Here is a 27,222-nt window from a genome sequence, read left to right on the forward strand (position 1 = left end):
TGCGAGCTCAATCTGATTGGCTGATCGGATCAGCCAATCGGATTGAATTTGAATCTGATTGGCTGATTCCATCAGCCAATCAGAATTTTCCTACCTTAATAGAATCCTATCAGCCAATCGGAATTCAAGGGACGCCATCTTGGATGACGTCCCTTAAAGGAACCTTCATTCTTCAGTTGGACGTCGGAAGAAGAAGATGGATCCACGCCTGAGGTCTTCAAGAAGGAGCCGTTCGTCATCGGATGAAGATAGAAGATGCCGCTTGGATCAAGATGGTTGCCGGTCCGGATCTCCTCTTCTTCCCGGATAGGATGATTACTTTGGAGCCTCTTCTGGACCTCTTCAGCCGCCGCTTGATAGAAGACTTCAACCGGATGATGGATCGCCAGCCCCCGCTTGGGCTTGGATGAAGATTTCGGAGGCTTGGATCAAGACTTCGGAGGACGGATCGGTGAACCTGGCATGGTGAAGATAAGGTAGGAAGATCTTCAGGGGCTTAGTGTTTAATTTATTTAAGGGGGGTTTGGGTTAGATTAGGGGTATGTGGGTGGTGGGTTGTAATGTTGGGGGGGTATTGTATGTTTTTTTTTACAGGCAAAAGAGCTGAATTATTTGGGGCATGCCCGCAAATGGCCCTTTTCAGGGCTGGTAAGGTAAAAGAGCTTTGAACTTTTTTAATTTAGAATAGGGTAGGGCATTTTTTTTATTTTGGGGGTCTTTGTTATTTTATTAGGGGGCTTAGAGTAGGTGTAATTAGTTTAAAATTGTTATTAACTATTTAATAGCTATTGTACCTGGTTAAAACAAATACAAAGTTGCCTGTAAAATAAATATTAATCCTAAAATAGCTACAATATAATTATAATTTATATTGTAGCTATATTAGGGTTTATTTTACAGGTAAGTATTTAGCTTTAAATAGGAATAATTTATTTAATAAGAGTTAATTTATTTCGTTAGATTTAAATTATATTTAACTTAGGGGGGTGTTAGTGTTAGGTTTAGACTTAGCTTTAGGGGTTAATACATTTATTGTAGTAGCGGCGAGCTCCGGTCGGCAGATTAGGGGTTAATAATTGAAGTTAGGTGTCGGCGATGTTAGGGAGGGCAGATTAGGGGTTAATACTATTTCTTATAGGGTTATTGAGGCGGGAGTGAGGCGGATTAGGGGTTAATAACTTTATTATAGTAGCGGTGAGATGCGGTCGGCAGATTAGGGGTTAATTATTGTAGATAGCTGGCGGCGACGTTGTGGGGGGCAGATTAGGGGTTAATAAATATAATATAGGGGTCGGCAGTGTTAGGGGCAGCAGATTAGGGGTACATAGGGATAATGTAGGTTGCGGCGGTGTACGGAGCGGCAGATTAGGGGTTAAAAAATTTTAATAGAGTGGCGGCAATGTGGGGGGACCTCGGTTTAGGGGTGCATAGGTAGTTTATGGGTGTTAGTGTACTTTAGAGCACAGTAGTTAAGAGCTTTATAAACCGGCGTTAGCCCAGAAAGCTCTTAACTACTGACTTTTTTCTGCGGCTGGAGTTTTGTCGTTAGATTTCTAATGCTCACTTCAGCCACGACTCTAAATACCGGCGTTAGGAAGATCCCATTGAAAAGATAGGATACGCAAATGGCGTAGGGGGATCTGCGGTATGGAAAAGTCGCGGCTGCAAAGTGAGCGTTAGACCCTTTTCTGACTGACTCCAAATACCAGCGGGCGGTAAAAACCAGCGTTAGGAGCCTCTAACGCTGGTTTTCACGGCTACCGCCCAACTCTAAATCTAGCCGTTAGAAATTAGCATATGAGCCTACCTAGGTTTAGCTTTCAACTAAAAATACCATCGGCTAGATTACGAGTTTTGTGTTATGAGCTGTGTGGTGCAGTTTTTTTTCACCGCTCACTTACATACAGCGCTGGTATTACAGGTTTTTACAAACCCGGCGTTAAAAGGCAAGAAGTGAGCGTAGAGCAAAATTGAGCTCCTTACCGCACTCCAATACCAGCGCTGCTTAAGTCAGCGGTGAGCTGGTCGTACGTGCTCGTGCACGATTTCCCCATAGACCTCAATGGGGAGAGCCGGCTGAGAAAAAGTCTAACCCCTGCCAAAAAGCAGAGTAAAACTCAGCCCCATTAATTCCTATGGGGAAATAAAAGTTATATTTACACCTAACAACCTAACATGAACCCCCGAGTCTAAACACCCCTAATCTTACACTTATTAACCCCCTAATCTGCCGCCCCCAACATCGCTGACACCTGCATTATACTTATTTACCCCTAATCTGCTGCTCCGGACATCGCCACCACCTACATTATATTTATTAACCCCTAATCTGCTGCCCCAACATCGCCGACACCTACATTATATTTATTAACCCCTAATCTGCCACCCCCAATGTCGCCGCAACCTACCTACACTTATTAACCCCTAATCTGCCGCCCCCAACGTCGCCGCCACTATATTAAATTTATTAACCCCTAAACCTCAGTCTAACCCTAACACCCACTAATCGAAATATAATTTAAATAAATCTAAATAAAATTTCTATAATTAACTACATTATTCCTATTTAAAACTAAATACTTACCTGTAAAATAAATCCTAAGCTAGCTACAATATAACAATTTATATTTATTTTACAGGCAACTATTTAATAACTACCTAGCTAAAATAAATACAAATTGACCTGTAAAATAAAACCTAACCTAAGTTACACTAACACCTAACACTACACTACAATGAAATAAATTACCTACATTAAATACAATGAAATAAATTAAATTAGCTAAATCACAAAAAAAAACACTAAATTACAGAAAATAAAAAACAAATTACAGATCTTTAAACTAATTACACCTAATCTAAGAGCCCTATCAAAATAAAAAAAGCCCCCCCAAAATAAAAAAAAACCCTAGCCTAAACTAAACTACCAATAGCCCTTAAAAGGGCCTTTTGTGGGGCATTGCCACAAAGAAATCAGCTCTTTTACCTGTAAAAAAACACCCCCTCCCAACAGTAAAACCCACCACCCACACAACCAACCCCCCCAAATAAAAAAATAACTAAAAAACCCTAAGCTCCCCATTGCCCTGAAAAGAGCATTTGGATGAGCATTGCCCTTAAAAGGGCATTTAGCTCTATTGCAAGCCCAAAGCCCTAACCTAAAAAATAAACCCACCCAATACACCTTTAAATAAATCCTAACACTAACCCCCAAAGATTCACTTACCGGGAGAAGTCTTCATCCAAGCGGCAAGATGTCCTCAACGAAGCCGGCAGAAGTGGTCCTCCAGACGGGCAGAAGTCTTCATCCAGACGGCATCTTCTATCTTCATCCTTCCGACGCGGAGCGGGTCCATCTTCAAGACATCTGAAGAGGAGCATCCTCTTCCAACGAAGTCTTCTTGCTAAATGAATATCTCCTTAAGTGACGTCATTCAAGATGGCGTCCCTTAGATTCCGATTGGCTGATAGAATTCTTTGTTGTGTGGGTGGTGGGTTTTACTATTGGGGGGGTGTTAGTATTTTTTTACAGGAAAAATAGCTGATTTCTTTGGGGCAATGCCCCGCAAAAGGCCCTTTTAAGGGCTATTGGTAGTTTAGTTTAGGCTAGGGGTTTTTTTTATTTTGGGGGGCTTTTTTATTTTGATAGGGCTCTTAGATTAGGTGTAATTAGTTTAAAGATCTGTCATTTGTTTTTTATTTTCTGTAATTTAGTGTTTGTTTTTGTGATTTAGCTAATTTAATTTAATTAATTTATTTAATTGTATTTAATGTAGGCAAGTTATTTAATTGTAGTGTAGTGTTAGGTGTTAGTGTAACTTAGGTTAGGTTTTATTTTACAGGTCAATTTGTATTTATTTTAGCTAGGTAGTTATTAAATAGTTAATAACTATTTAATAACTATTCTATCTAGTTAAAATAAATACAAACTTGCTTGTAAAATAAAAATAAACCCTAAGCTAGCTACAATGTAACTATTAGTTATATTGTAGCTAGCTTAGGGTTTATTTTATAGGTAAGTATTTAGTTTTAAAAAGGAATTATTTAGTTAATGATCGAAATTTTATTTAAATTATATTTCAATTAGGGGGTGTTAGGGTTAGGGTTAAACTTAGGTTTAGGGGTTAATAAATTTAATATAGTGGCGGCGATGTTGGGGGTGGCAGATTAGGGGTTAATAAGTGTAGGTAGGTTGCAGCGACATTGGGGCGGCAGATTAGGGGTTAATAAATATAATGTAGGTAACGGTGATGTTATGGGTGGCAGATTAGGGGTAAATAATATTTAACTAGTGTTTGCAAGGCGGGAGTGCTGCGGTTTAGGGGTTAATATGTTTATTCTAGTGGTGGCGATGTCGGGAGTGGCAGATTAGGGGGTAAAATTTTATTATAGTGTTTGAGATGTGGGAGGGCCTCAGTTTAGGGGTTAATAGGTAGTTTATGGGTGTTAGTGTACTTCTTAGCACTTTAGTTATGAGTTTTATGCCACAGCGTTGTAGTGTAAAACTCATAACTACTGACTTTAGAATGCGTTACGAATCTTGTCGGTAGAGGCTGTACCACTCACTTTTTGGCCTCCCAGGACAGACTCGTAATATCAGCGCTATGGAAGTCCCATAGAAAACAGGGTTTTACGAAGTTTACGTAAGTCGGTTTTCGGTAAGGCCAAACAAGTGTGCGGTACACCTATACCTGCAAGACTCGTAATAGCAGCGGTAGTGAAAAAGCAGCGTTAGGACCTGTTAACGCTGCTTTTTCAGCTTATTGCACAACTCGTAATCTAGCCGAATGGAAAAAATGGAAAAAATTATTTAAAATTGTTGAAAATGACATGACCAATATGAATCATGAAAGTTTAATTTCGACTTTAACATGGGCAAAAAACATGCGCAAAAAACTGATTGCATCTAGCTTAACCCCTTGATTGCTAATGACGGCTCTGAGCCATCACAGAGTTTCCCAGTCTGGTGCTAATGATGGCTCAGAGCCGTCACTAGCACTCTCCCACCTTGAGGGGGATCTGGGGGCTCCCACCCGCTCCTACCCCGGCGATTGAACCTGCATAGTGACAGGCATCGCCGGGGCTTCATGTTATACGTGGTGACGTCACACGCAATAACGTTAAGTATAGGAGCAGGGGGCATGCTGCTTAGAAGCCTGTATCTCAGGCATCTAAGCAGCTACAGAAAGGTAATCGCCTAACCTTTCCAACAGTGTAAGTCTTGGGGGTCTGAAAAAAAATTTGTTCAAAAAATAAAAAAATTAAAAAACCCTTAAAAAATCTTAGCACCCAGGTGGGAAAGTGCTTAGCACTCAAAGGGTTAAATGTCTCCTAGCAACACTTCAAAGGAAAACACTGCTACCTTGCCATGAATGTCAAAGAGAAGTAAGAAATAATGGAGACCAAGGAAAACATAAATTTCAAACAATAATAATATTGAAAAAGCCAAACTGGTGATAACTGTGTAATTAAAACTATGTGTATTTTATAAGATAGCTTTACAGGTTGCAATCGGATAGTCACTGACTGAACATCATCTGGTTTTCAGCATAGCCATGTCCAAGTGTCTAGATTATGGCCTCAGACACAGCATTGGCTTATCAGCTATACCTTGTCAACTACAGGTTGTCCCTGCTTGCATTCCCTATGAAATCCATGAACACTGTTTACCTACAGTTACACAACAGAGATGTCTCTAGCCTGGTTCACTTATTCCTTGATATGAGAAAGCACCTGCAGGGTGATTTAGGAGATTTATTCTGGTATCTAAGAGGGCAATCTTCTTCTCCTGAAGCCCAAACAGCTGAAATAGTGCTGACCAATATTCATCCACCCCCAATCTCTCTATAACTGTCGACAACTCCATCATTACCCCTACCCCGCATGACTCAGATCTTTCTTTCACTCCTCACATTCAGTCCTTGGCTAAAGCCTGCTGCTTCCACCTTAAAAACATCTTTTAAATTACACACTTCCTTACACAAGACACAACTAAGATTTTAATCCACTCTCTCATTCTTTCCCGCCTCGATTACTGCAACTCTGTCCTCTCTGGTCTCCCCACCTGCCGCCTAGGTCCTTTACAATCCATAATGAATGCCTCTGCCAGACTCATCTTCCTTACACCTCGATCTTCATCTGCTGCACCTCTCTGCCAATCCCTTCACTGGCTTCCTCTTGCCTCTAGGATCAAACACAAAATTCTCACTCTGACATACAAAGCCCTCAACTGCACTGCTCCCCCCTATGTCTCAGACCTTGTCTCCAGATACTCTCCCTCCCGTCCCCTTCGCTCTGCGCATGACCTCCTACTCTCCTCCTCTCTGGTTACCTCATCGCACTCCCCGTTTACAGGACTTCTCCAGACTGGCTCCCATCTTGTGGAACTCTCTGCCTCGCTCCACAAGACTCTCCCCTAGTTTTGAAAGCTTCAAGTGCTCCCAAAAGACTGTTCAGGAATGCATTAAACCTACGCTAACCTTACTTTATACCAGTTCCTCTCCTCCATTGCTATCCCCTGAACCCCCTTAGCATGTAAGCTTAAGAGTCCAGCTGTTTGTAGATCACATTCTTAAGAGCTGACTACAACAGTGCAGCTCTTGGCAGGGCCCTCTACCCATTTGATCCCTATAATTGTTTTGTTGTACTCTCACTTTGTTTATAGCGCTGCGGAATCTGTTGGCGCTCTACAAATAACCGATAATAATAATAATAATAATAATAATAATAATTTGTTCAGATTCTCACTTATACTTCTCTTGACATTAAACCCACAATTTAGTACCATAATTTAATTTATTTAATGTAAATATATATATAAATTATGCTTGTTCCACACTGCAAATAGCCTGACCCGCTTCATACCTAGTGATTGCTCAGAACAGTGCACAAGCTCATTCCCATCTAGATCTTAGTTAGTCACAATCAATGGAGATAATATAAACTTAACAGGGTTAACAAGTAGTTTAGAACTGATCACCACTTTGTGGTACAAAGTGTAGAGTTTTGCAAGTTTCAAATACTTTTATTTTGCATGTGGATCATTTCAGTTCAGTACTTCATTGTAGATATATACTATCCTATAATATAAAAGGCCAAGTGTGTTTGTCCGAAGCTGTCATGTGCAGTAGAGACAGACACACATGGCCTTAGAGTCTACATGATCTTCTCTTCTGTCTGCGCCAGAATGGTGGGCGGGACCGGGCGTGATAGGGACGGGATTGGGCGTGTCAATTGGTGTGGCTATGCAGGGGTGGGCATGGTCGTGGTCACACATGCGCAAGAGAGATATCAATAGAAAGGTGGGAGGGAGAGAGCAAAAGAGAGGTGGGGGAGAGAGAGCAAAAGAGAGGGGAGAGAGAGCAAAAGAGAGGGGGAGAGAGAGCAAAAGAGAGGAGGAGAGAGAGCAAAAAAGAGGGGAAGGAGAGCAAAAGAGAGGGAAGAGAGAGTGCAAAAGAGATGGGAGAGAGAGAGCAAAAGAGAGGGGGAGAGAGAGCAAAAGAGAGGGGGAGAGAGAGAGCGCAAAAGAGAGGGGGAGAGAGAGAGAGCAAAAGAGAGGAGGAGAGAGAGCAAAAGAGAGGGGGAGAGAGAGAGAGCAAAAGAGAGGGGGAGAGAGAGCGCAAAAGAGAGGGGGAGAGAGAGCAAAAGAGAGGGGAGAGAGCAAAAGAGAGGGGAAAGAGAGCAAAATAGAGGGAGAGAGAGCAAAAGAGAGGGGAAAGAGAGAGAGACTGCAAAGGAGAGGGGGAGAGAGCACAAAAGAGAGAGCGAGAGAGAGAGAGCAAAAGTGCAATGCAGGGGTGGGCATGGTCGTGGTCACACATGCGCAAGAGAGATATCAATAGAAAGGTGGGAGGGAGAGAGCAAAAAAGAGGTGGGGGAGAGAGAGCAAAAAAGAGGGGAGAGAGAGCAAAAGAGAGGGGGAGAGAGAGCAAAAGAGAGGAGGAGAGAGAGCAAAAAAGAGGGGAGGGAGAGCAAAAGAGAGGGAAGAGAGAGTGCAAAAGAGATGGGAGAGAGAGAGCAAAAGAGAGGGGGAGAGAGAGCAAAAGAGAGGGGGAGAGAGAGAGCGCAAAAGAGAGGGGGAGAGAGAGCGCGCAAAAGAGAGGGGGAGAGAGAGAGAGCAAAAGAGAGGAGGAGAGAGAGAGAGCAAAAGAGAGGGGGAGAGAGAGAGCGCAAAAGAGAGGGGGATAGAGAGCAAAAGAGAGGAGGAGAGAGAGCAAAAAAGAGGGGAGGGAGAGCAAAAGAGAGGGAAGAGAGAGTGCAAAAGAGATGGGAGAGAGAGAGCAAAAGAGAGGGGGAGAGAGAGCAAAAGAGAGGGGGAGAGAGAGAGCGCAAAAGAGAGGGGGAGAGAGAGCGCAAAAGAGAGGGGGAGAGAGAGCAAAAGAGAGGAGGAGAGAGAGCAAAAAAGAGGGGAGGGAGAGCAAAAGAGAGGGAAGAGAGAGTGCAAAAGAGATGGGAGAGAGAGAGCAAAAGAGAGGGGGAGAGAGAGCAAAAGAGAGGGGGAGAGAGAGCGCAAAAGAGAGGGGGAGAGAGAGCGCGCAAAAGAGAGGAGGAGAGAGAGCAAAAGAGAGGGGGAGAGAGAGAGAGCAAAAGAGAGGGGGAGAGAGAGAGCGCAAAAGAGAGGGGGAGAGAGAGCAAAAGAGAGGGGAGAGAGCAAAAGAGAGGAGAAAGAGAGCAAAATAGAGGGAGAGAGAGCAAAAGAGAGGGGAAAGAGAGAGAGACTGCAAAGGAGAGGGGGAGAGAGCACAAAAGAGAGAGAGAGCGAGAGAGAGAGAGCAAAAGTGCAATGCTGAATACGGAGAGCGTATTGCTCTCCGCATTCAGCGAGATCTTGCAGAACTGATCCTCACTGTCGGATCAGGTCCGCAAGACCTTTAATAAATAGGCGTCTCTGTCTGAATCATGAAAGAAAAAAATGTTGGTTTCATGTCCCTTTAATTTCTTATGAAGTGCAGGCTTAGGGTCCCACCCTGCTCATGATTTAAACATTCCAGCATATATTAAAAAGTCCCTCGATAATTTTGAAGACTAACTATGCTATTTTCAATCTACAGTTGCCTTTATGATATATTTATATGTATGAAATACTTTTCATTTTATAAAGTGGATCATTGACAAACAATGCTAATGTTAACTTACAGCATTTCACTTTTCCATTTTTTACCTTTATCCCCTTAGCTGCTGAGCCATTTTACCGCTGTGCTGAGCTCATTTGGAGTTTTTAGATGCTGCTCACATTTAAGCACCACTGGAAGTGATTTTTCAATGAGAAAATCACAAATATGAAAAAAAAAATTAAGCTGACCTAGCAGATTCAAACTATACCATTATATTATGTATATTTCATGATGTTAGAAAACTACAAAAAATATGTGAAAAAATGAATATTACAATTGTAATAAACAAGGTTGTAAACAATAGTGTGCATTTCTTTCTAAACTCTATAGTCAAAAGAAGGGGTTAGCCTCATATAAATAAGGGCCTTTGGGAATATTTGTATAGCTTTGGTCTGCACACAGGGGCTCCCATAAGCCACTAATTAAAGATACATGTATTCCCACCAGGTGATCACCTGGATATAACAACTTGATAAAAAGGTTTATTTTTTAAGAGGAGCTTCTTGGCTAAGACTAGGGGTCTTGGAGGTCTCTAGGACTTTTATCAATTGTGTTTTAACTGTATACCCCCCAATCATACACTGTTTGAAAAAGCAAGCAATTGCCTTTCAAAATGTAGTCCTTTGGGGTTTATGGGCCTTAAGGGAGCTCAAAACAAGGTTTTTTTAAACGTACTCTGCTTCCAGTGCCCTTGTTCTCTTTGTAACAGCCCAACACTTCCAGGAATCCAGAGATTGGTGATATCACCACGTCCATGTGTGGTGATTGCACCAGCATCCATGGATTCCCCCAGCAATGCCAACCTGTTCAGTCACCTTGTAACTGACCACATGTGCAAAAGGTGCCTGCAATATAAGGTCAGATTTTGCCCTACCCCAGGAAGAAGACACATGGTTATCATCCACCCTAAAGACATTGTTCAGATGATGACCTCATGCCATTACACGCATTTAAAGGGTTATTACTGTGAATCATTATTTATCTAATAAAAATATTTTTATTTAACCGAGAACTGCGAAGTGAGTTTTTTTTATAAAGATTAAATCTTTACCATTGAGATATATATATATATATGTATCAGGAGTGGCTAGATGAGAAGGAACACTTTTGGGGAGTCACAGTTCTCATCCTTAGCAAGAGCACAATGAGGTGCATACTAATAGTTTGGGGAGCTTTTGAAACCCCTACAAACTCCACTCCTTCAACTATAATGGCCAAGGCAGTGGTGGTTCTTTGAGGTGCTGAGAAGTGCTAAGTAGCCGCAGTCATGTGGTGTTACATTACCCTGATTCTCAAATGAGTTAACAGCTATAGAATCTAGCAGTTAGACCCTTTTTACATACCCTTTGCTCTAGCAGAATAAGGGGGAAAAAACACATGGGGATAACAAGGGTATAGTGTTAGAAAATAATTTTCTCCCATTATCACAACGCTTCACCATAGATAGCTTTGTAGCAACTCTTGCAAGCTCCCCAGTTTTTAAAGTCTAGAATCACCTATGATCCGAGTGTAGAACAAATGTATAATAATATGTATGTTTCGAGAGCTACAAAATCCAAAATATAATTTAAACATTAAAGGGACATTCCAGCCAAAATTGGCACGTGGATATATTTCCATTTTGAATAGAAGAATTTTGGTACTAATACATGTATAAGCAAAAATGCTTCTAATAAAAGCAAAAGTGCATACAAGTATGCTCTGTGCACAAGCATTTTAAACACAGCACTTGCTCAGAGTGCCTACGGTGCTTGTACAATCTGGTAATGGCTCAATTTGTTATTTGCTGACATGATACAAGCCCCATTGGCACTCTGAGCAACTGCAGTATTTAAAATGCTGGAGCAATGAGACTTATCTAGTTGTGCTTCACGGGCATGTGCAGAAAAAAACTGTGATAACTTTTACTAGAAGCAATTTTGCCAATACATGCATATTGCAAATATATTTATATTCAAATATATAATTTATTTATGTGCATTTAAATTCTGACAACAATGTCCCTTTAAGGAGTTCTTAAGGTATAAATTAAAAAGAAAATGTTTTGCTGTGTAGATCACCATATATTTCCTTTGTCTGTTTAAATTTATAGTCTGACTGCTTCAAATTCTCTATCTATGACACATTTCTCTCTTTTACAGACATTATAAGGCAACCTTCAGAAGATGAAATCATAAAACTGGCTCCTCCTCCTAAGAAAGCCTGAAGAGGGGGATGAGGCAAGAAGACTCAACCCTGTTGGTCTTCGTCGCTAATTTTCACCTGTTCACTTTGTATCTCCCTGCTCCCTCCCTGCAGAATCCATGTCGGGAGCAAGGTCGCAGCATGGGATGGGGTCAGGGGAGATCTGTGTCCAACGATGACCACTAACAACAGTCCTTACCCATTGTATACTACGTGCCCTACAGTCTGTTCCAAGGCGCGTGTTTCGTAAGCGTGTGTTTTAATAGAAGTATCTTTTTTTTTTGTGGGATACCTGTGGCTAAATTCTATTTTTATTACTTTATTATTTTGTGGTTTAGAGATTTCTATGCAAATGGAAATGGATCCTTTATACGTTGTCTTCTTGCTTCATCAACCTCTCATCATCCCCAGCTGACTATGGCTGGTGTAAAGAGGAACAAGTGTTAGTTAACCCCTTAATGACCAATGATGGAATTATCCCATCATGGAACCATTGAGCAAACTGAAGCTGTGTCCTTAAGGGGTTAAATGGGACAATTTTGTCTGACAGTGTGCAATGTTTTTGGTGTTTAACAAGAAACTGGTGGCTGGGTCTAAACTGAACAGTCTATTGAATCAATTCTATGTTTTGCAGTCATTACATGAATAAATAGGGAAAAGGGGCTTCATAGAGAGTTTAAAATCTAAAATACATTCACCAATCCCAATAACAACACTTCCATTAAAATGTTTTAATAAAATTGTCAATATGGATCAACTTTTCTGTCTGTAGCAAAGACAAACAGGCAAACTCTCATAGCATTAAGAATTTATATATCACAAGTTATTTGAACCATCCATGCAGCCACCTCAAGGTTAAATATCAGAGTTATGCATATTTGTTCTGGTGTTCCAATGAATATAATTTTATTTATATAATGTAAACGCATGATATTTTTGTTACCAAAACAACTGGATTAACAAATTACATAAACCACTTTACATGGAGCAAGGTAACAAACATTAGGAGCAGATGATTAAGAAATTAAAACTAAACAACCCCTCCATATAGTTTACAGTCTAGTAATATAATTGTAATCTCATTAAAGAAAAACATTTTTTATTTAATACCATTCCATGACCTACTGTATTAAAAAAAATGTGAATTCCAGTGGTTAAGTTATTGGCTTTTGTCATGTGTTGCAAACTTATCTGGCAGAGCAGAGGTTAAAGGTACATGAAACCCACAATTTTTTCTTTCATGATTTAGATCGAGCATGCCATTTTAAACAACTTTTTAATTTACTTCTATTATCTAATGTGCTACATTCTCTTGATATTCTTTGCTGAAAAGGATATCTAGATAGGCTAAGTAGCTGCTGATTGGTGACTGCACATAGATGCCTCGTGTGATTGGCTCACCCATGTGCTTTGCTATTTAAATTAAGCAAATTAGATAATAGAAGTAAATTGGAATGTTGTTTAAAATTGTATTCTCTACCTGAATCATGAAAGAAAAGTTTTGGGTTTAGTATCCCTTTAAAGTAGATAGGCCTCTTTCCTTACACTCCTATTGTTAGTAGTTTTGCTAGTAAGGGAATATAATTCCTCTTCATGTTGTAAAGGGAAAAGAAGGTGGATTAGAAGGAGGAAGGAAACCAAATTGATCTGGTAGATGGACGAGGCAAGTACAGAATATGAATATATGAAAGATTTTAGTTATGTAGACTGAGAGTATACGCATGTAATGTAATGTGTAGATTAATTAAAAGTAGGTCACACATATTAGATCAATACATCTACTTTGTTTTGATTTATTAGCCTTAGTGCATCAAATTCCTAACGTGATGTTTAGGCATATTAGCCATTTTATAGCTAAAGAGAACTATTATCCCAAGTATTCTGATTAACAATTCTATGGAAATACAAAGGATTAAATTATAAAATATCAGCAAATTAGAGATCAGGTCCGCAGCTAATTTTAGCTAGAGTTACTTGAACTTAGAACATACTATTAACATTCCAGGCTGTATTGGGCTTTCCTGGTGATTTGGATTTTATTTATTTTGCTATCCACATTTAAAATAGATACTAGTGAGAGTTCTATGGAACGTTGTGTAGCAGCTACATGCAGCTGGTATAATATTGTACAAAAGGCTCTGTATTACACAGCTGCACAGTTGAGTTCTGCCTGTAAACATCAGACTGATGGGCTTATCCAGTGGGAATTTTATAGACGTTCCATAGAAAGATCACAGGTTGACAACAATGGGCATTATTAGCAAAGGTGAAGATGGTTTAGTAGATATCGTACTTTACAGCACAAGATACTAAGTTAGACACATATATGTACAGCTAGCATGTAATGATGAGACGGAGTCGCTGATTATTTTGCCTTGCAAGATTTAAAGGAAAAGATAGAAACATCTGATTACCAGCCTCTTATAGACAGAAATCTAATCCAGCAAACAAATAGTTTATTTTTTTATTTTACGGAGGAATTTAGTAGAGATTTACAATAGTCAATATACTAGGACCCATAAGCAGGATATGTGATCACTCTAAGTGGACACATAGGCAGTTTAAAACAATGATCTGTTGAAACTAAGATATATGTTTATTCTTGCCTTATTATTTGCAAATTCATAAGGTTATAGAGAGCTATTTTAGGATTGGAAAGGTTGCCAAAGGAAGTGGCTCAAAGACAAATCATTATATCTGGCAAAACCTTGATCTCAAACCGCAATATATCTTCATCCTATGCCAATTTAAATGCTTAGCTGTACAATCCAGTGAGATATTCATACTGGTCAAGCAATTAATAGTCAAATGGACACAAATGCCAACAAGTCTGCTCTGCTGTGGAAATCAGATAATGCCCTAAATTAGAATTACTATGATAGATAGATAGATAGATAGATAGATAGATGTCAAGAACCAATTAATCATTTTTATTGAGTGATCTTAACATATTGCCTTTATAGTCTGTAAAAAGAAGATCATGATTCAAGAAAATTCACACATTTAAATTGATGCTAGAGGTGGCCTTTCTTCTTAAAATGCATAACTTTGTAAGTAGACAATTAAATAGCAAATAATAACCTGTTGGGAATTTTAAGCTGCAAATCACTGTCATTGAGGTTGTTCTGATGTTACAATACTAAGGTCAGAATAAATGGGATTGCATCTAGATCACTCTCACATTACTGACAAGTAGCTAGTTGTAAGAATGAAAATAATGGTTTATTTTACTGGAGATAAATACATAACATTAATGAAAATTCACAATAACAGGTTGTTGCAGTGAGACAGGAGGACTTAATGGAATTATAATTATGGACACATGGATGTTTTAGAAAGGAAACCAATAATAGATTTAACCTCTTTCCTATCACTACAGATATTGAAAGCCAACAAAGTTTAAAAAAAAATAATTGGAATCTATTTTTTTACAGAAGGAAGCAGCAGATCAAACACATACTGTACATACTGCATATATTACCATGGTCCAAAATCATGGACCCTATCTGAAATGTAGGCTATATTCTGAATATAAAAGAACATTGATCTATATCCCAACTTTTTCAGAAAACAATTTAGTGGACCAAACGCTTTTTCTGTATCACAGTACTTCTCTATAGTCCTCTTAGTATGTGCCAGCTTACTTATTGTTTGACAGTTTTATTTCAGACTACACTGTACTTTTGAAACATCAAACATTGTTCATATGTTCAGAATACCTTTGTGCCTAAACCAAAAAATGTATTATTTTTTTGTGCGCCACTATATTGATCTCACACTGCCTAATCAAGCAGATCACAGAGCCAGATTTCCTAAAGGAGCAAAGCCCAACTACCTAAAATATAGGCACATAAAGATTCCATATGGTAAGCAGTACATTCCAAGTCACTCTAGGGAAGTAAGGATGATCTTATGCCAAAAGTATCATTAAAGGGAAACTAAACCCACATTTATTTTCTTTTATGATTTGGATAGAGCATGCAATTTTAAGAAACTTTCTAATTAACTTTTAATACATTTTTTTCTTCATTCTCTTGGTATCTTTATTTGAAAAAGCAGGAATGAAAGTTTAGGATCCGGCCCATTTTTGGTTCAGCCCCCTGAATAGCGCTTGCTGATTGATGGTTACATTTAGCCACCAATGAGCAAGCGCTATCCAGGTGCTGAACCTAAAATGGGCCGGCTCCTAAGCTTTTATTCCTGCTTTTCAAATAAAGATACCAATAAAAACAAAGAAAAATTGTTAATAGGAGTAAATTAGAAAGTTGCTTAAAATTGCATGCTCTATGTGAATCACGAAAGAAAAAAAAATTGGGTTTAGTATCCCTTTAAGTACAATAAGATTGCTAAAACATTCCTCCAATTTTCTAACTAAGACTCAAACTGTAGATAATTGATGGATATTGTTCAGTACTGACCCACTCACCCATTCCTTCTGTTTGCTGTATGTCATCACTCAATTTGCCAAGGGCCATAAGAAATGTGTGCTGTAACTGCTTCTATCAGAATGCTAGGAGGGAGTGACGAGTGTTCTCTGTGCTGTGTATGTAGCTGTGTTTGGGTTTTATTATTTATCATATTAAGAGTAAAGTTTCTCTGTTCCTGTGTTATTACAAGCATCTCAAGACTCTCGTGTAGGAATCTAACTTTGGTAACATTGGAGATAAATTCTATTTAAAAAAAATATATATTACGGAAATATTAAAAAGTAGAACTATACGCAATGTTGATTTATTTTTAGTTGCTTTGCTTTTTATAAGCAACTTAGTTGTTTGTGTTTTTGTTATATAGAAGTTGCTTTTAACATCTTGTTCATGCGCAGTGAGGTCTCTAAATCCCACCAATTTATATGAACGTGTAGAAAGAGAAAGAAAAGAGACAGGTTTTCATAGGCTGTTATGCACACTGCTAATGTGCACTGCTAAAAAATAATACATGCGTCGTTGGTGGCAGCCAGAGCAGTCCTTCAAGGACCACTATTTTACTTTTAATCTTGATGCATAAAGGTTATATAGCTACATTTAATCTACGATCCACACTCTCTGCATTACTTTCCCTTAAAGGCGATATTTTAGACCCTACAAACATCTTAAAGTGGATGTAAATTTTGATGCTAAAGTGCCCGGTTTTTAAAAATTTGATTAAAAACAGGGGCACATTAATTCATCAAAATTTACATTTCACTCGTTGTGAAAAAAAACTTACCTTTTAAACTTGACAGCAGCTCCAGCTTCCTCCGGTCGTCATTTCTGATGTCAGAAATGATGGATAGATCATCCTCGAATCACGGCTTTCCCCCCAGTGGAATCAGTGTCTGATTCAATGCCGTGATTGGAGGAAGCCGGATTCCTCATTTTAGACCCAGGAAGAGGCTTTGCGACGGGTGGAGGACGCTGGAGCTGCTGTCAAGATTAAAAGGTAAGTTGTTTTTTTTACACAACAGGAGTGAAATGTAAATTTTGATGAATTAAAGTGCCCCTGTTTTTAATCAAATTTTTAAAAACCAGGCACTTTAGCATCAAAATTTACATTCACTTTACATCTTAATTTCTTCTTTAGAAAGCCCTGAAGGCCTTGTTGCCCGGTGCTTCGCCTTTCCATTTGAATACATGCTCCTAGGAATTATGACCATATCTGCTCCTGATTGTAAACATGCTCCCAGTCAATCATGGCTTTTGCCCAAAGGGAAAAGAGGCTCTTTATGGTAATAAAAAAACTAAAAAAAAAATGTTGTCAGAACGTGTTGCATATACTTGAGGTATCAGCCCCTATATGAAATTATTTACTAACTTCCCTGCTACCAGCAACAGCTTAAAAATGTGATCTTGTGGGTTATGAAGAAAAAGCTTTTATAGGCAAAATAGTAAAGCAGTTTTCAAGCTTGAAATATATTCTTGGAGAGTGAACATTTCAAAACACACATTGGAGTAGCACCCCCTAAAACCCACAGTTTCATTCAATTTCCTGTTCCCAAATGCTTCAGAAAAAGCTTGTCTTTAATTCACCCCTCCCGCTTGAACCTGTAGCTGTCGATAATTTAATCATGTGTGGCAAAAAAAACACACAAATCAAAAGTAGAGGAAATAGGAACTAAATATGTAACATTTTCCCTGTCAAACTCTATATTATCTGAAATAGTAGCAAACTTTGTAACATTTTTAAGGTGGTACTCATTTATAGTCCAAGTTGCAGAAAATCATTTAAATGAGCTTCAAGTAGAAATTACCAATGCAGCTAGTTCCACCTTTTTTTTTTTTTTTTGTTCTCCTCAGCTGTTCTCATTAAGTGCATGTAGTTATTTCCCAGAATCCTTGGAAAGACATTACTCCAAATTACGCACATTGTTCCAAATTTGGAGCTGAATTCCTCACTAAGCTGTGTCTTTTTTTCGGGGGGGAATATTAAATGCTACAATCAGAATCTAAATGTCTCTCACTCTAACACAAAATGGTGCAAATATATTTAGCAATGACACTGATTGTAGCTTATTCTATAAAATACTGATTGCAGCATCTTCTATAAAATAACTATTATTTATATATTTAACGTGCACATAGCTAAAGTAAATAATTTTAGTACAGTCAAAAACAGAAAAGATAACTAGCTCCAAGAGTATAGCAAAATAATTAGAGTTCTGTTACCATAAATGAGTTATACATATTGAATAACATTTCAGATATAATGCAGTAATTTAATTTCTATGTGTGTACCTTAAATTTTGGGTTGAAACATGCTATTTATAGGTATTTGTTAGTTAACTTCAGTGAATCAGTAGATGGATGGAAAGATAACTGAATAAATGTAAAGGGTTGCAGCCCTAAGCATTATGGGAAATTAACTCAAAATGGTGTTGGTCAAACAAGATAATCAGTTGCAGACGAAGGGCACATAAAGAACACATTTTTACCTTTTACCTCAGAAGCTTGGAGCTTAAAATATAACATTTTGGGAGTAACCTTTAATACTTGAAGTTGTGCAAATCAAAATTTTGCTCTAATCAGTTTATATCTTTTTCCTATAAATGATGGAAAATTAAAAAAGCTGCCTATGGAAAAAGCCATATTAGAATTATCTTAATATGAGTTAAAATAAAAAGGAAAACAAGATAGAATGCTCTTATTTAGCAGAAAAATGCCTAATTTGTAGAATACCAAATGTTAGACTTTTTATGTCTATGTTATTGCTGAATTATATTTTCATTTGCTCTCTCCTAGCATTTAACGCTCAGACCGTGTTAACTGTGTGTACATATATATTATAAATATATGTATATTAAATATATTAAGTGTTACTCTTGCTGTTTAGTGTTAATTTATTGCCAAGCAAAACAAGACTTGAGATGGGGGAATCTGCTTTGTTTTTCTATATTAAAAAAAAAAAAACCTTAAAAAACTGGGGAGAGGGAAATACAAAACTATGACAGAAATATATATATTTTCTAAATATGAAAAAAAAGGAAATATATATTTAAAAATATATTTGTACTCTGCTGTAATTGTGATAATATTATGTTTGACTCCAACAGAAAAGCTTACTGCCAAATTTTAGGAGTTAAAGGTATATAAAAATGCTCTACAACAAAAGTGGTGCCTTAGAAGGACATTCAAATTCAAAAATAATGTAATTTGTTACAACATTTTTTGCACTAGTGTCTCATTTAAAATGGTTAAATACATATGTAAAGTTCCCCTCTGGAGCAACAGGCACATTGCAGCTGCTAAGTAAGACACGGACAGTGATTGTAGGCTACATGTTTAGGTCAATCGTAATTGGTTTATCAACTTTGTCCTGTTCAGGAGTTGGACTTTAAATATGAAATAAAAAGGAAAATCCTCCCAAGAATTCTGGTGGTATGAGTTGCAATTTGGCTGGCAGCAAACCATGTATTTTTTTATTATTGTTTTATTTTGGACAGTGGAAGACACCGTAGGCAGATATAGAAAATACTGTTTTTGTTATGGTTTTTAAGCCCCTTTTACAATATACTTTACTAAAGAGTTAACCTATAATAAATTAGAGGTTTGTTTGTATGGTAAATGATATTATAAAGTTTGCAAAAGTGAAAGCTTTTGTTGTGTTTATATATTGAACAAACTGATTATTTAAGAACAAATAGTTGTTTCCTTTTGCAGGGGAGGCAATATGTTTTTTAACATTTTTGAAAACAGAGGAATAATAGGATTGCCACCTAATTATTACTAAATGAACAATTATTACACTCGGTATAGCTAACAAGGTTTGGAGTAACAGATCTTGCACAATGACAGCAGATGAAGACATTTATTGAGAGAGAATAGAAAAAGTAAGAGACTTTGGTAAGGGGGGGAAAAGCAGTATATAATGTGAAAAAAATACTTTTAACAACATTTTGCACTGAATATTACATTCTATTGCCTCCCATCAAGGGTTCCTTGTGTGCTCAACTTTGTTAAAAAAATAAATAAATAAATAAAATTTAAAAAAAAGGTAGAAAAATATAAATATTGTTAGAGGCAAATGAAAGTGATTAAAATCCCACGCTTTGCTTTTGCATTTGAACTGTTAAAAAAAAAAAGGCAACAAAAATGGTATTTGTGCTAATAAAGTTTATGTATTGAATAAATCCTTGTGTAATATCTTTAATTTAGTTTGAATTATTTGAGTGTATGTGTTTGTCTGATGTAAGACCTTTTGCAGAATTAAAATACAATAGGATAAATCTATCTTTATTTCATATTCAAGCTGATAGGACATTTAGAACTGTTGGGTCGGTAGAATCACACCAACTGGAGTTACATTTCCAAAACTTAAATAGGTAGTTACATTTCTGGTGTTGCCAGTATATTGCACGCGTAAATTAAAAGTAAAGAGTAGTTTGTTTTTTATGTTAAATTCACACATAAAAACAGAAAGAAAACAGAAAGAAATTAATAAACTGTCACGTCAAAATGCCAAAACGTCAAAACCCCGCCATCCCCCACATAGCAAAAAACAATTAAAGTTATTAACCCCTAAACCGCCATCTCCCCACAACGCTAAGCACCTAAATAAACTATTAACCCCTAAACCGCCTTCCCCCCACAATGCTAAGTACCTAAATAAACTATTAACCCCTAAACAGCCACCCCCCACATCGCAAAATATTAAACTAATAACTAACCCCCCTAACCTAACTCCCCCTATCTTAACCCCAATTAAAATACACGTAAATTAAATAAAAAATATTCTAACTACCTTAAAAAAAATAAAACACTTACCTGTAAAAGAAAATTAAAACTTAAGCTTAAACTAAAAAATCCTAACATTACTTGAAATTTTTTTAATAAAAAATAAAAAACCTACATTACAAAAAGCAAACATTACAGAAAATAAAAAAAAACATAACATTACAGAAAATAAAAAAAACTACCCTTACAAAAAATAAACTAAATTATCCAAAATAATAAAAAAAAAATCCTATTCTAATACCCCCGTAAAAAAAAACCCCGAATCTACAAATAAACTACCAATAGCCCTTTTGTAGGGCATTGCCCAAAGCTAACAGCTCTTTTGCCTAAAAAATAAAACAATTACCCCCTAACATTACAACCCCCCCATCCCCCCAAAATAAAAAGATTATAAGTAAAAAAAAAACTAATCTACCCATTGTCCTGAAATTTTGGGGCCCCTGACTTAACCATTGATCAGGGCACCCCACCCCCCTTTGACATGTGCAATTTTTGAACAAGTGACTAAAATGTATATGCACTTTATTCTTAAGTGTAGTTAAACTTAGAAATGTTGTAAAGGTAGTAACACACAAACACAGAAACACACAGGCACACTCATACACTGAAACACACACTCACACATAATGATTCACATGTATACACTCTAGCAGACACGCAAAGAAACACACAAACACACTCAGGCACAGACACCCAAACAAACACTCAGCACTTTACATTGACCTGACAAGTAATGAGGTAGACTACAGTTTTGTCAAAAAAGGAAATTTACAAAACAAAAATATGGAGTTCTGATTATCTTTTTGTCAAGGAAGATGCCAACTAAATGATGACAACAACATGCAGTGGCTGAAAGGAAGAGCCCTGAACTGCCTAAACAATAATTTAAAGGTTAAAAGGTGGATTGGTGACTTCCGGAAATTTCTCATTAGTCTCAAAGTCTGTAGAAAGATGTGAATAATCAGTAGTAAGGTCAAAATGTCCTAAAAAGGAACAGACAATGGACACAGACACACACACGCACACAAACTCAAACACAAACTTGCACATACACCCAAGGAAACACCAACAGAGACAGCCTCAGAAAACACACAAAGACATAAACAAACACATAGAGAGACACCCACAGAAAACTCACAGACATACACACAAAGAGAAACAACCACATAAAACACACAAAGACATACATACACACACACCCTCATTGAGACATCCACAAAAAACACACAAAGACATACACACTCTCACAGAGACACCCACAGAAAATGCACAGACATACACACACCCTCACAGAGACACCCACAGAAAACACACAGACATACGCACACACCCTCACAGAGACATCCACAGAAAACACACAAAGACATACACACCCACCCACACAGAGACATCCACAGAAAACACGCAAAGACATACACACCCACCCTCACAGAGGCATTCAGAGAAAATACACAAAGACATACACACCCACCCTCACAGAGACACCCATAGAAAAAGCACAAAGACATATGCACACACACTCACAGACATCTACAGAAAATGCACAAAGACATACACACCCACCCTTTAAAGAGAGACCCACAAAAAAATACATACACATTCATAGAGACACAAACAAAAGCACAAAGACATAAACACATACACTCACAGAAACACTCAAAGGAGGTAAAAATTCTGCACATTGCATCCCCTAAATCAACAGTGTATGACATGCATGATAAAAAAATTGCAGAAATTAAGAGATCACTTTTTAAAGAATCATATTTGTAAATGTGCAAACAAAAATAATTCTGTGAATTCAAAATTGTACAATAATGATCTGGGTAGATGGCTAGATGAAGAAAAGCACTTTTGAAAGGTTGACATATGTTTTTCCCCCCCATTTTCCCCAACCAAGAGCACCACTTCAAATATGGTGTACAAATGTTCCCACCTGTCAGCTGTACTTATGGATTTTGAAAATGCTGTACTCTATATGGTCTTGGTGGAACCATAAGCTGTGGTACTCAGTCTCATACATTAGATCTGGTTAAATGCAGGATTTAGGCTTGTTTTTATGTATTTCAAAATTAAATCAGCTGTAGTGTAAACTGAACAGTGTTAAGTTAACCTGTCTCGTTTCAAACACCAAGCAATCTTAGTCTTAGAGTATAACATTTTATGCAGATGTAAAAATCTTAGATAAAATGCCTCTTTGCATCTGGAAAGTCCTTGCATAAAGGGGCAGTAAACTGGAATGTAATTAAAATATATATATTAATAAAAAAAAACTCATATCTGCCAAAAGGGCACCTACCATTTGTGTATTGAGGAGGAAAAATATTTGCATGGCTTTAAATATAGAATTTCTACAGCATTGTCAAATAATCATAAATACACTGCTGCAAATTGCTAAAAAAAATGTGTTTTTATGGACCCCTGGCCCCACCATACAACTACTACCACACTGATATTACAATCTGAAATTGCACAAAGAAAGACATTTACTAAGTAAGTCCTACCTCCTCTGCCAATGAAAGTTATCTGCCGTCTGACTCAGGCACACACTGTACAAACTGAAGTGCCAAGTCTGTCTCACACTGTGCATAGTGGTTTAGTACACACTCAGAAATCCTCTCAAATGCTAATGCTTTACTCCATGTAATAATATTTCCCATGCCCTATAGCACTCTGCTGTAGTACCCTCTGGTGGCTGCCAAAATTTTTTTTTTTTAATAGTTGTTCTTGCCTCATGGGGTCCCATGTCCCATTGGGCACCTGACAGGAGTCACCCCTGTCACCCCCTGATGGCGGCCCTGCATCATCTTCATCCCGGCAGCGCTCCATCTTCATCCATCGCAGGACCATCTTCTTCAATCTTCATCCAGGCGGCGGTCCATCTTCTATCTTCATCCTGGTGGCTGCGGCGAAGGCAGCGAGGTCATCGACTATGTCGGTCCTCATCTTCAGCCATGCATCACGGAGGTCCTCTTCATGCGATCTCCAGCTGCACACTGAAGATTGAATGCTAGGTACCCATTTATATAGGGATACCCTTGCTTTCCTATTGGCTGACCAAATTCAAATCAGCCAATAGGATGAAAGCTGCTTTCATCCTATTGGCTGATTTGAATTTGAACACTTATTTGCCTTCTTAAAGTGACATGAAACCCAAATATTTTATGCCATGATTCAGATAGAGCATACAATTTTAAACAACTTTCCATTTTACTTCTAGGGGTCGATCCGATAAAAATCGTCGCCCGCAAAAGCCGGCGACGCCAATATTTACGCTGGTTTGGTATCACATATACGGCATAACCTAGAAGTTACGCCCGTATATTTCTGCCGTCGCCCATAGTTTTTTGGGCCATAGGCAGATATACCAAACCAGCGCAGTTTGGTATCCAATATGCAGCGTAAGGACTTCTTACTCCATTTTCACCTCGCCACAAAAAGCAGCCGTAAGAAGCCTTACGCTGACTATTGGAGCCCCGTAACTCCCTAAACTAGCTAGAAAATAAACCTAACACCTAACGCATGCGCAATGTCTATCTACCTGTCACCCGCAATCTGCTAAATAAAACCTAACACCTAACGCATGCGCAATGTCTATCTACCTGTCAACCGCGATCCCCCCCCCCCCCTGAAATCCCTAATAAAGTTATTAACCCCTAAACCGCCGCTCCCGGACCCCGCCGCCATCTACATAAACTAACCCCCTACTGTGAGCCCCTAAAACCGCCGCCATCTACCTTATCTATCCCCTAATCTGACCCCTTACACCACCGCCACCTATATAAAAATTATTAACGCCTAATCTAATCCCCCTATACCGCCGCCAGCTATATTAATATTAATAACCCCTAATGTAAGCCCCTTACACCGCCGCCATCTCTATTAAAATTATTAACCCCTAATTTAATCTACCTACCCCGCCGCCAGCTATATTATCTATATTAACCCTAAGTATATTATAGTTAATATAGTTATTACATTATATATATTAACTATATTATCTCTATCTAACCCTAACACCCCTAACTAAATTTATATTAAATTAATCTAATTCATATTATAAACTAAAATATTCCTATTTAAATCTAAATACTTACCTATAAAATAAACCCTAAGATAGCTACAATATAATTAATAATTACATTGTAGCTATGTTAGGGTTAATATTTATTTTACAGGTAAATTGTTAATTATTTTAACTAGGTATAATAGCTATTAAATAGTTATTAACTATTTAATATCTACCTAGTTAAAATAATTACCCAATTACTTGTAAAATAAATCCTAACCTAAGTTACAAATACACCTACACTATCAATAAATTAAATAAACTACAAATATCTATCTAAAAATACAATTAAATTAACTAAACTAAATTACAAAAAAAAAAAAACACTAAATTACAAAAAATAAAAAAAAGATTACAAGATTTTTAAGCTAATTACACCTATTCTAAGCCCCCTAATAAAATAATAAAGCCCCCCAAAATAAAAAAAATTCCCTGCCCTATTCTAAATTAAAAAAAGTTCAAAGCTCTTTACCTTACCAGCCCTTAAAAGGGCCTTTTGTGGGGCATGCCCCAAAGAATTCAGCTCTTTTGCATTTAAAAACATATACAATACCCCCCCCATTACAACCCACCACCCACATACCCCTATTCTAAACCCACCCAAACCCCCCTTAAAAAAGCCTAACACTACCCCCCTGAAGATCTCCCTACCTTGTCTTCACCACACCGGGCCGAACTCCTCATCCGATCCGGGCGATGTCTTGCTCCACGCGGCAAAGAAGAATTCTTCCTCCGGCGATGTCTTCCTCCAAGCGGCAAAGAAGAATTCTTCCTCCCGGCGACGTCTTCCTCCAAGCGGCAGCAAAGTCTTCTTCCTTCCGGCAGCATCTTCCATGAAGCGGCATCTTCAATCTTCTTTCTTCGCTCCGCCACCGCGGAGCATCCATCCCGGCCGACGACTGAACGACGAATGAGGTACCTTTAAATGACGTCAGCCAATCGGAATTAAGTTAGAAAAATCTGATTGGCTGATTGAATCAGCCAATCAGATTCAAGTTCAATCCGATTGGCTGAACCAATCAGCCAATCGGAATTCGGCGGACGCCATCTTGGATGACGTCATTTAAAGGTACCTCATTCATCGTTCAGTCATCGGCCGGGATGGATGCTCCGCGGTGGCGGAGCGAAGAAAGAAGATTGAAGATGCCGCTTCATGGAAGATGCTGCCGGAAGGAAGAAGACTTTGCTGCCACTTGGAGGAAGACGTCGCCGGGAGGAAGAATTCTTCTTTGCCGCTTGGAGGAAGACATCGCCGGAGGAAGAATTCTTCTTTGCCACTTGGAGCAAGACATCGCCCGGATCGGATGAGGAGTTCGGCCCGGTGTGGTGAAGACAAGGTAGGGAGATCTTCAGGGGGGTAGTGTTAGGCTTTTTTAAGGGGGGTTTGGGTGGGTTTAGAATAGGGGTATGTGGGTGGTGGGTTGTAATGGGGGGGGTATTGTATATGTTTTTAAATACAAAAGAGCTGAATTCTTTGGGGCATGCCCCACAAAAGGCCATTTTAAGGGCTGGTAAGGTAAAGAGCTTTGAACTTTTTTTAATTTAGAATAGGGCAGGGATTTTTTTTTATTTTGGGGGGCTTTATTATTTTATTAGGGGGCTTAGAATAGGTGTAATTAGCTTAAAAATCTTGTAATCTTTTTTTTATTTTTTGTAATTTAGTGTTTTTTTTTTGTTATTTAGTTTAGTTAATTTAATTGTATTTTTAGATAGATATTTGTAGTTTATTTAATTTATTGATAGTGTAGGTGTATTTGTAACTTAGGTTAGGATTTATTTTACAGGTAATTGGGTAATTATTTTAACTAGGTAGATATTAAATAGTTAATAATTATTTAATAGCTATTATACCTAGTTAAAATAATTAACAATTTACCTGTAAAATAAATATTAACCCTAACATAGCTACAATGTAATTATTAATTATAATGTAGCTATCTTAGGGTTTATTTTATAGGTAAGTATTTAGATTTAAATAGGAATATTTTAGTTTATAATATGAATTAATTAATTTAATATAAATTTAATATAAATATAGTTAGGGGTGTTAGGGTTAGATAGAGTTAATATAGTTAATATAAATACTATAGTAACTATATTAACTATATTAAGCCTAATATAATTAGGGTTAATATAGTTAATATATATAATGTAATAACTATATTAACTATAATATACTTAGGGTTAATATAGATAATATAGCTGGCGGCGGGGTAGGTAGATTAAATTAGGGGTTAATAATTTTAATAGAGATGGCGGCGGTGTTAGGGGCTCACTTTAGGGGGTTATAGATTTAATATAGCTGGCGGCGGGGTACGGGAGCGGCGGTTTAGGGGTTAATAACTTTTTTTATTGTTAGGCTAGTGAGGGGGGATAGCGGATAGAGGGTTAGACGTGTCGGGCTATGTTTAGGAGGCGTGTTAGACAGTGCGGGTGATTTAGACTTTAGTCAGGTTTTATAGGCGCCGGCAGTTTCTAACGTGGCACAAGTCACTGGCGACTCCAAAAATCTGTACTTACGCAGATTTCTGGACATCGCTGGTTTGTGAGACTTGCGCCACTTTAGCAAGTGACGGCGCCGCATATTGGATAGCTCAAGTTGTGAGCTGAAACTGCGGGCGACACGGGTTCCCTCGCTTGCGCCTCAAACTGC

At 38.0% G+C, this 27,222-nt stretch overlaps 1 protein-coding gene across 1 annotated transcript in view; it reads left to right on the forward strand.

The window, feature by feature from the left end:
• PEA15 (proliferation and apoptosis adaptor protein 15) overlaps positions 1–19,899 on the forward strand; it is a 175,379-nt gene extending 155,480 nt beyond the window's left edge. Inside the window, exon 4 of the mRNA XM_053705067.1 lies at positions 11,255–19,899. Coding sequence (XP_053561042.1) covers positions 11,255–11,319 — 65 coding nt within the window. The 3' untranslated portion in view covers positions 11,320–19,899. The remainder of the gene's footprint in view (positions 1–11,254) is intronic.
• Positions 19,900–27,222: the final 7,323 nt, after the last annotated feature.

This window comes from Bombina bombina, chromosome 1 (genome assembly GCF_027579735.1).
Source record: "Bombina bombina isolate aBomBom1 chromosome 1, aBomBom1.pri, whole genome shotgun sequence".
NCBI classification, from domain to species: Eukaryota; Metazoa; Chordata; class Amphibia; order Anura; family Bombinatoridae; genus Bombina; species Bombina bombina.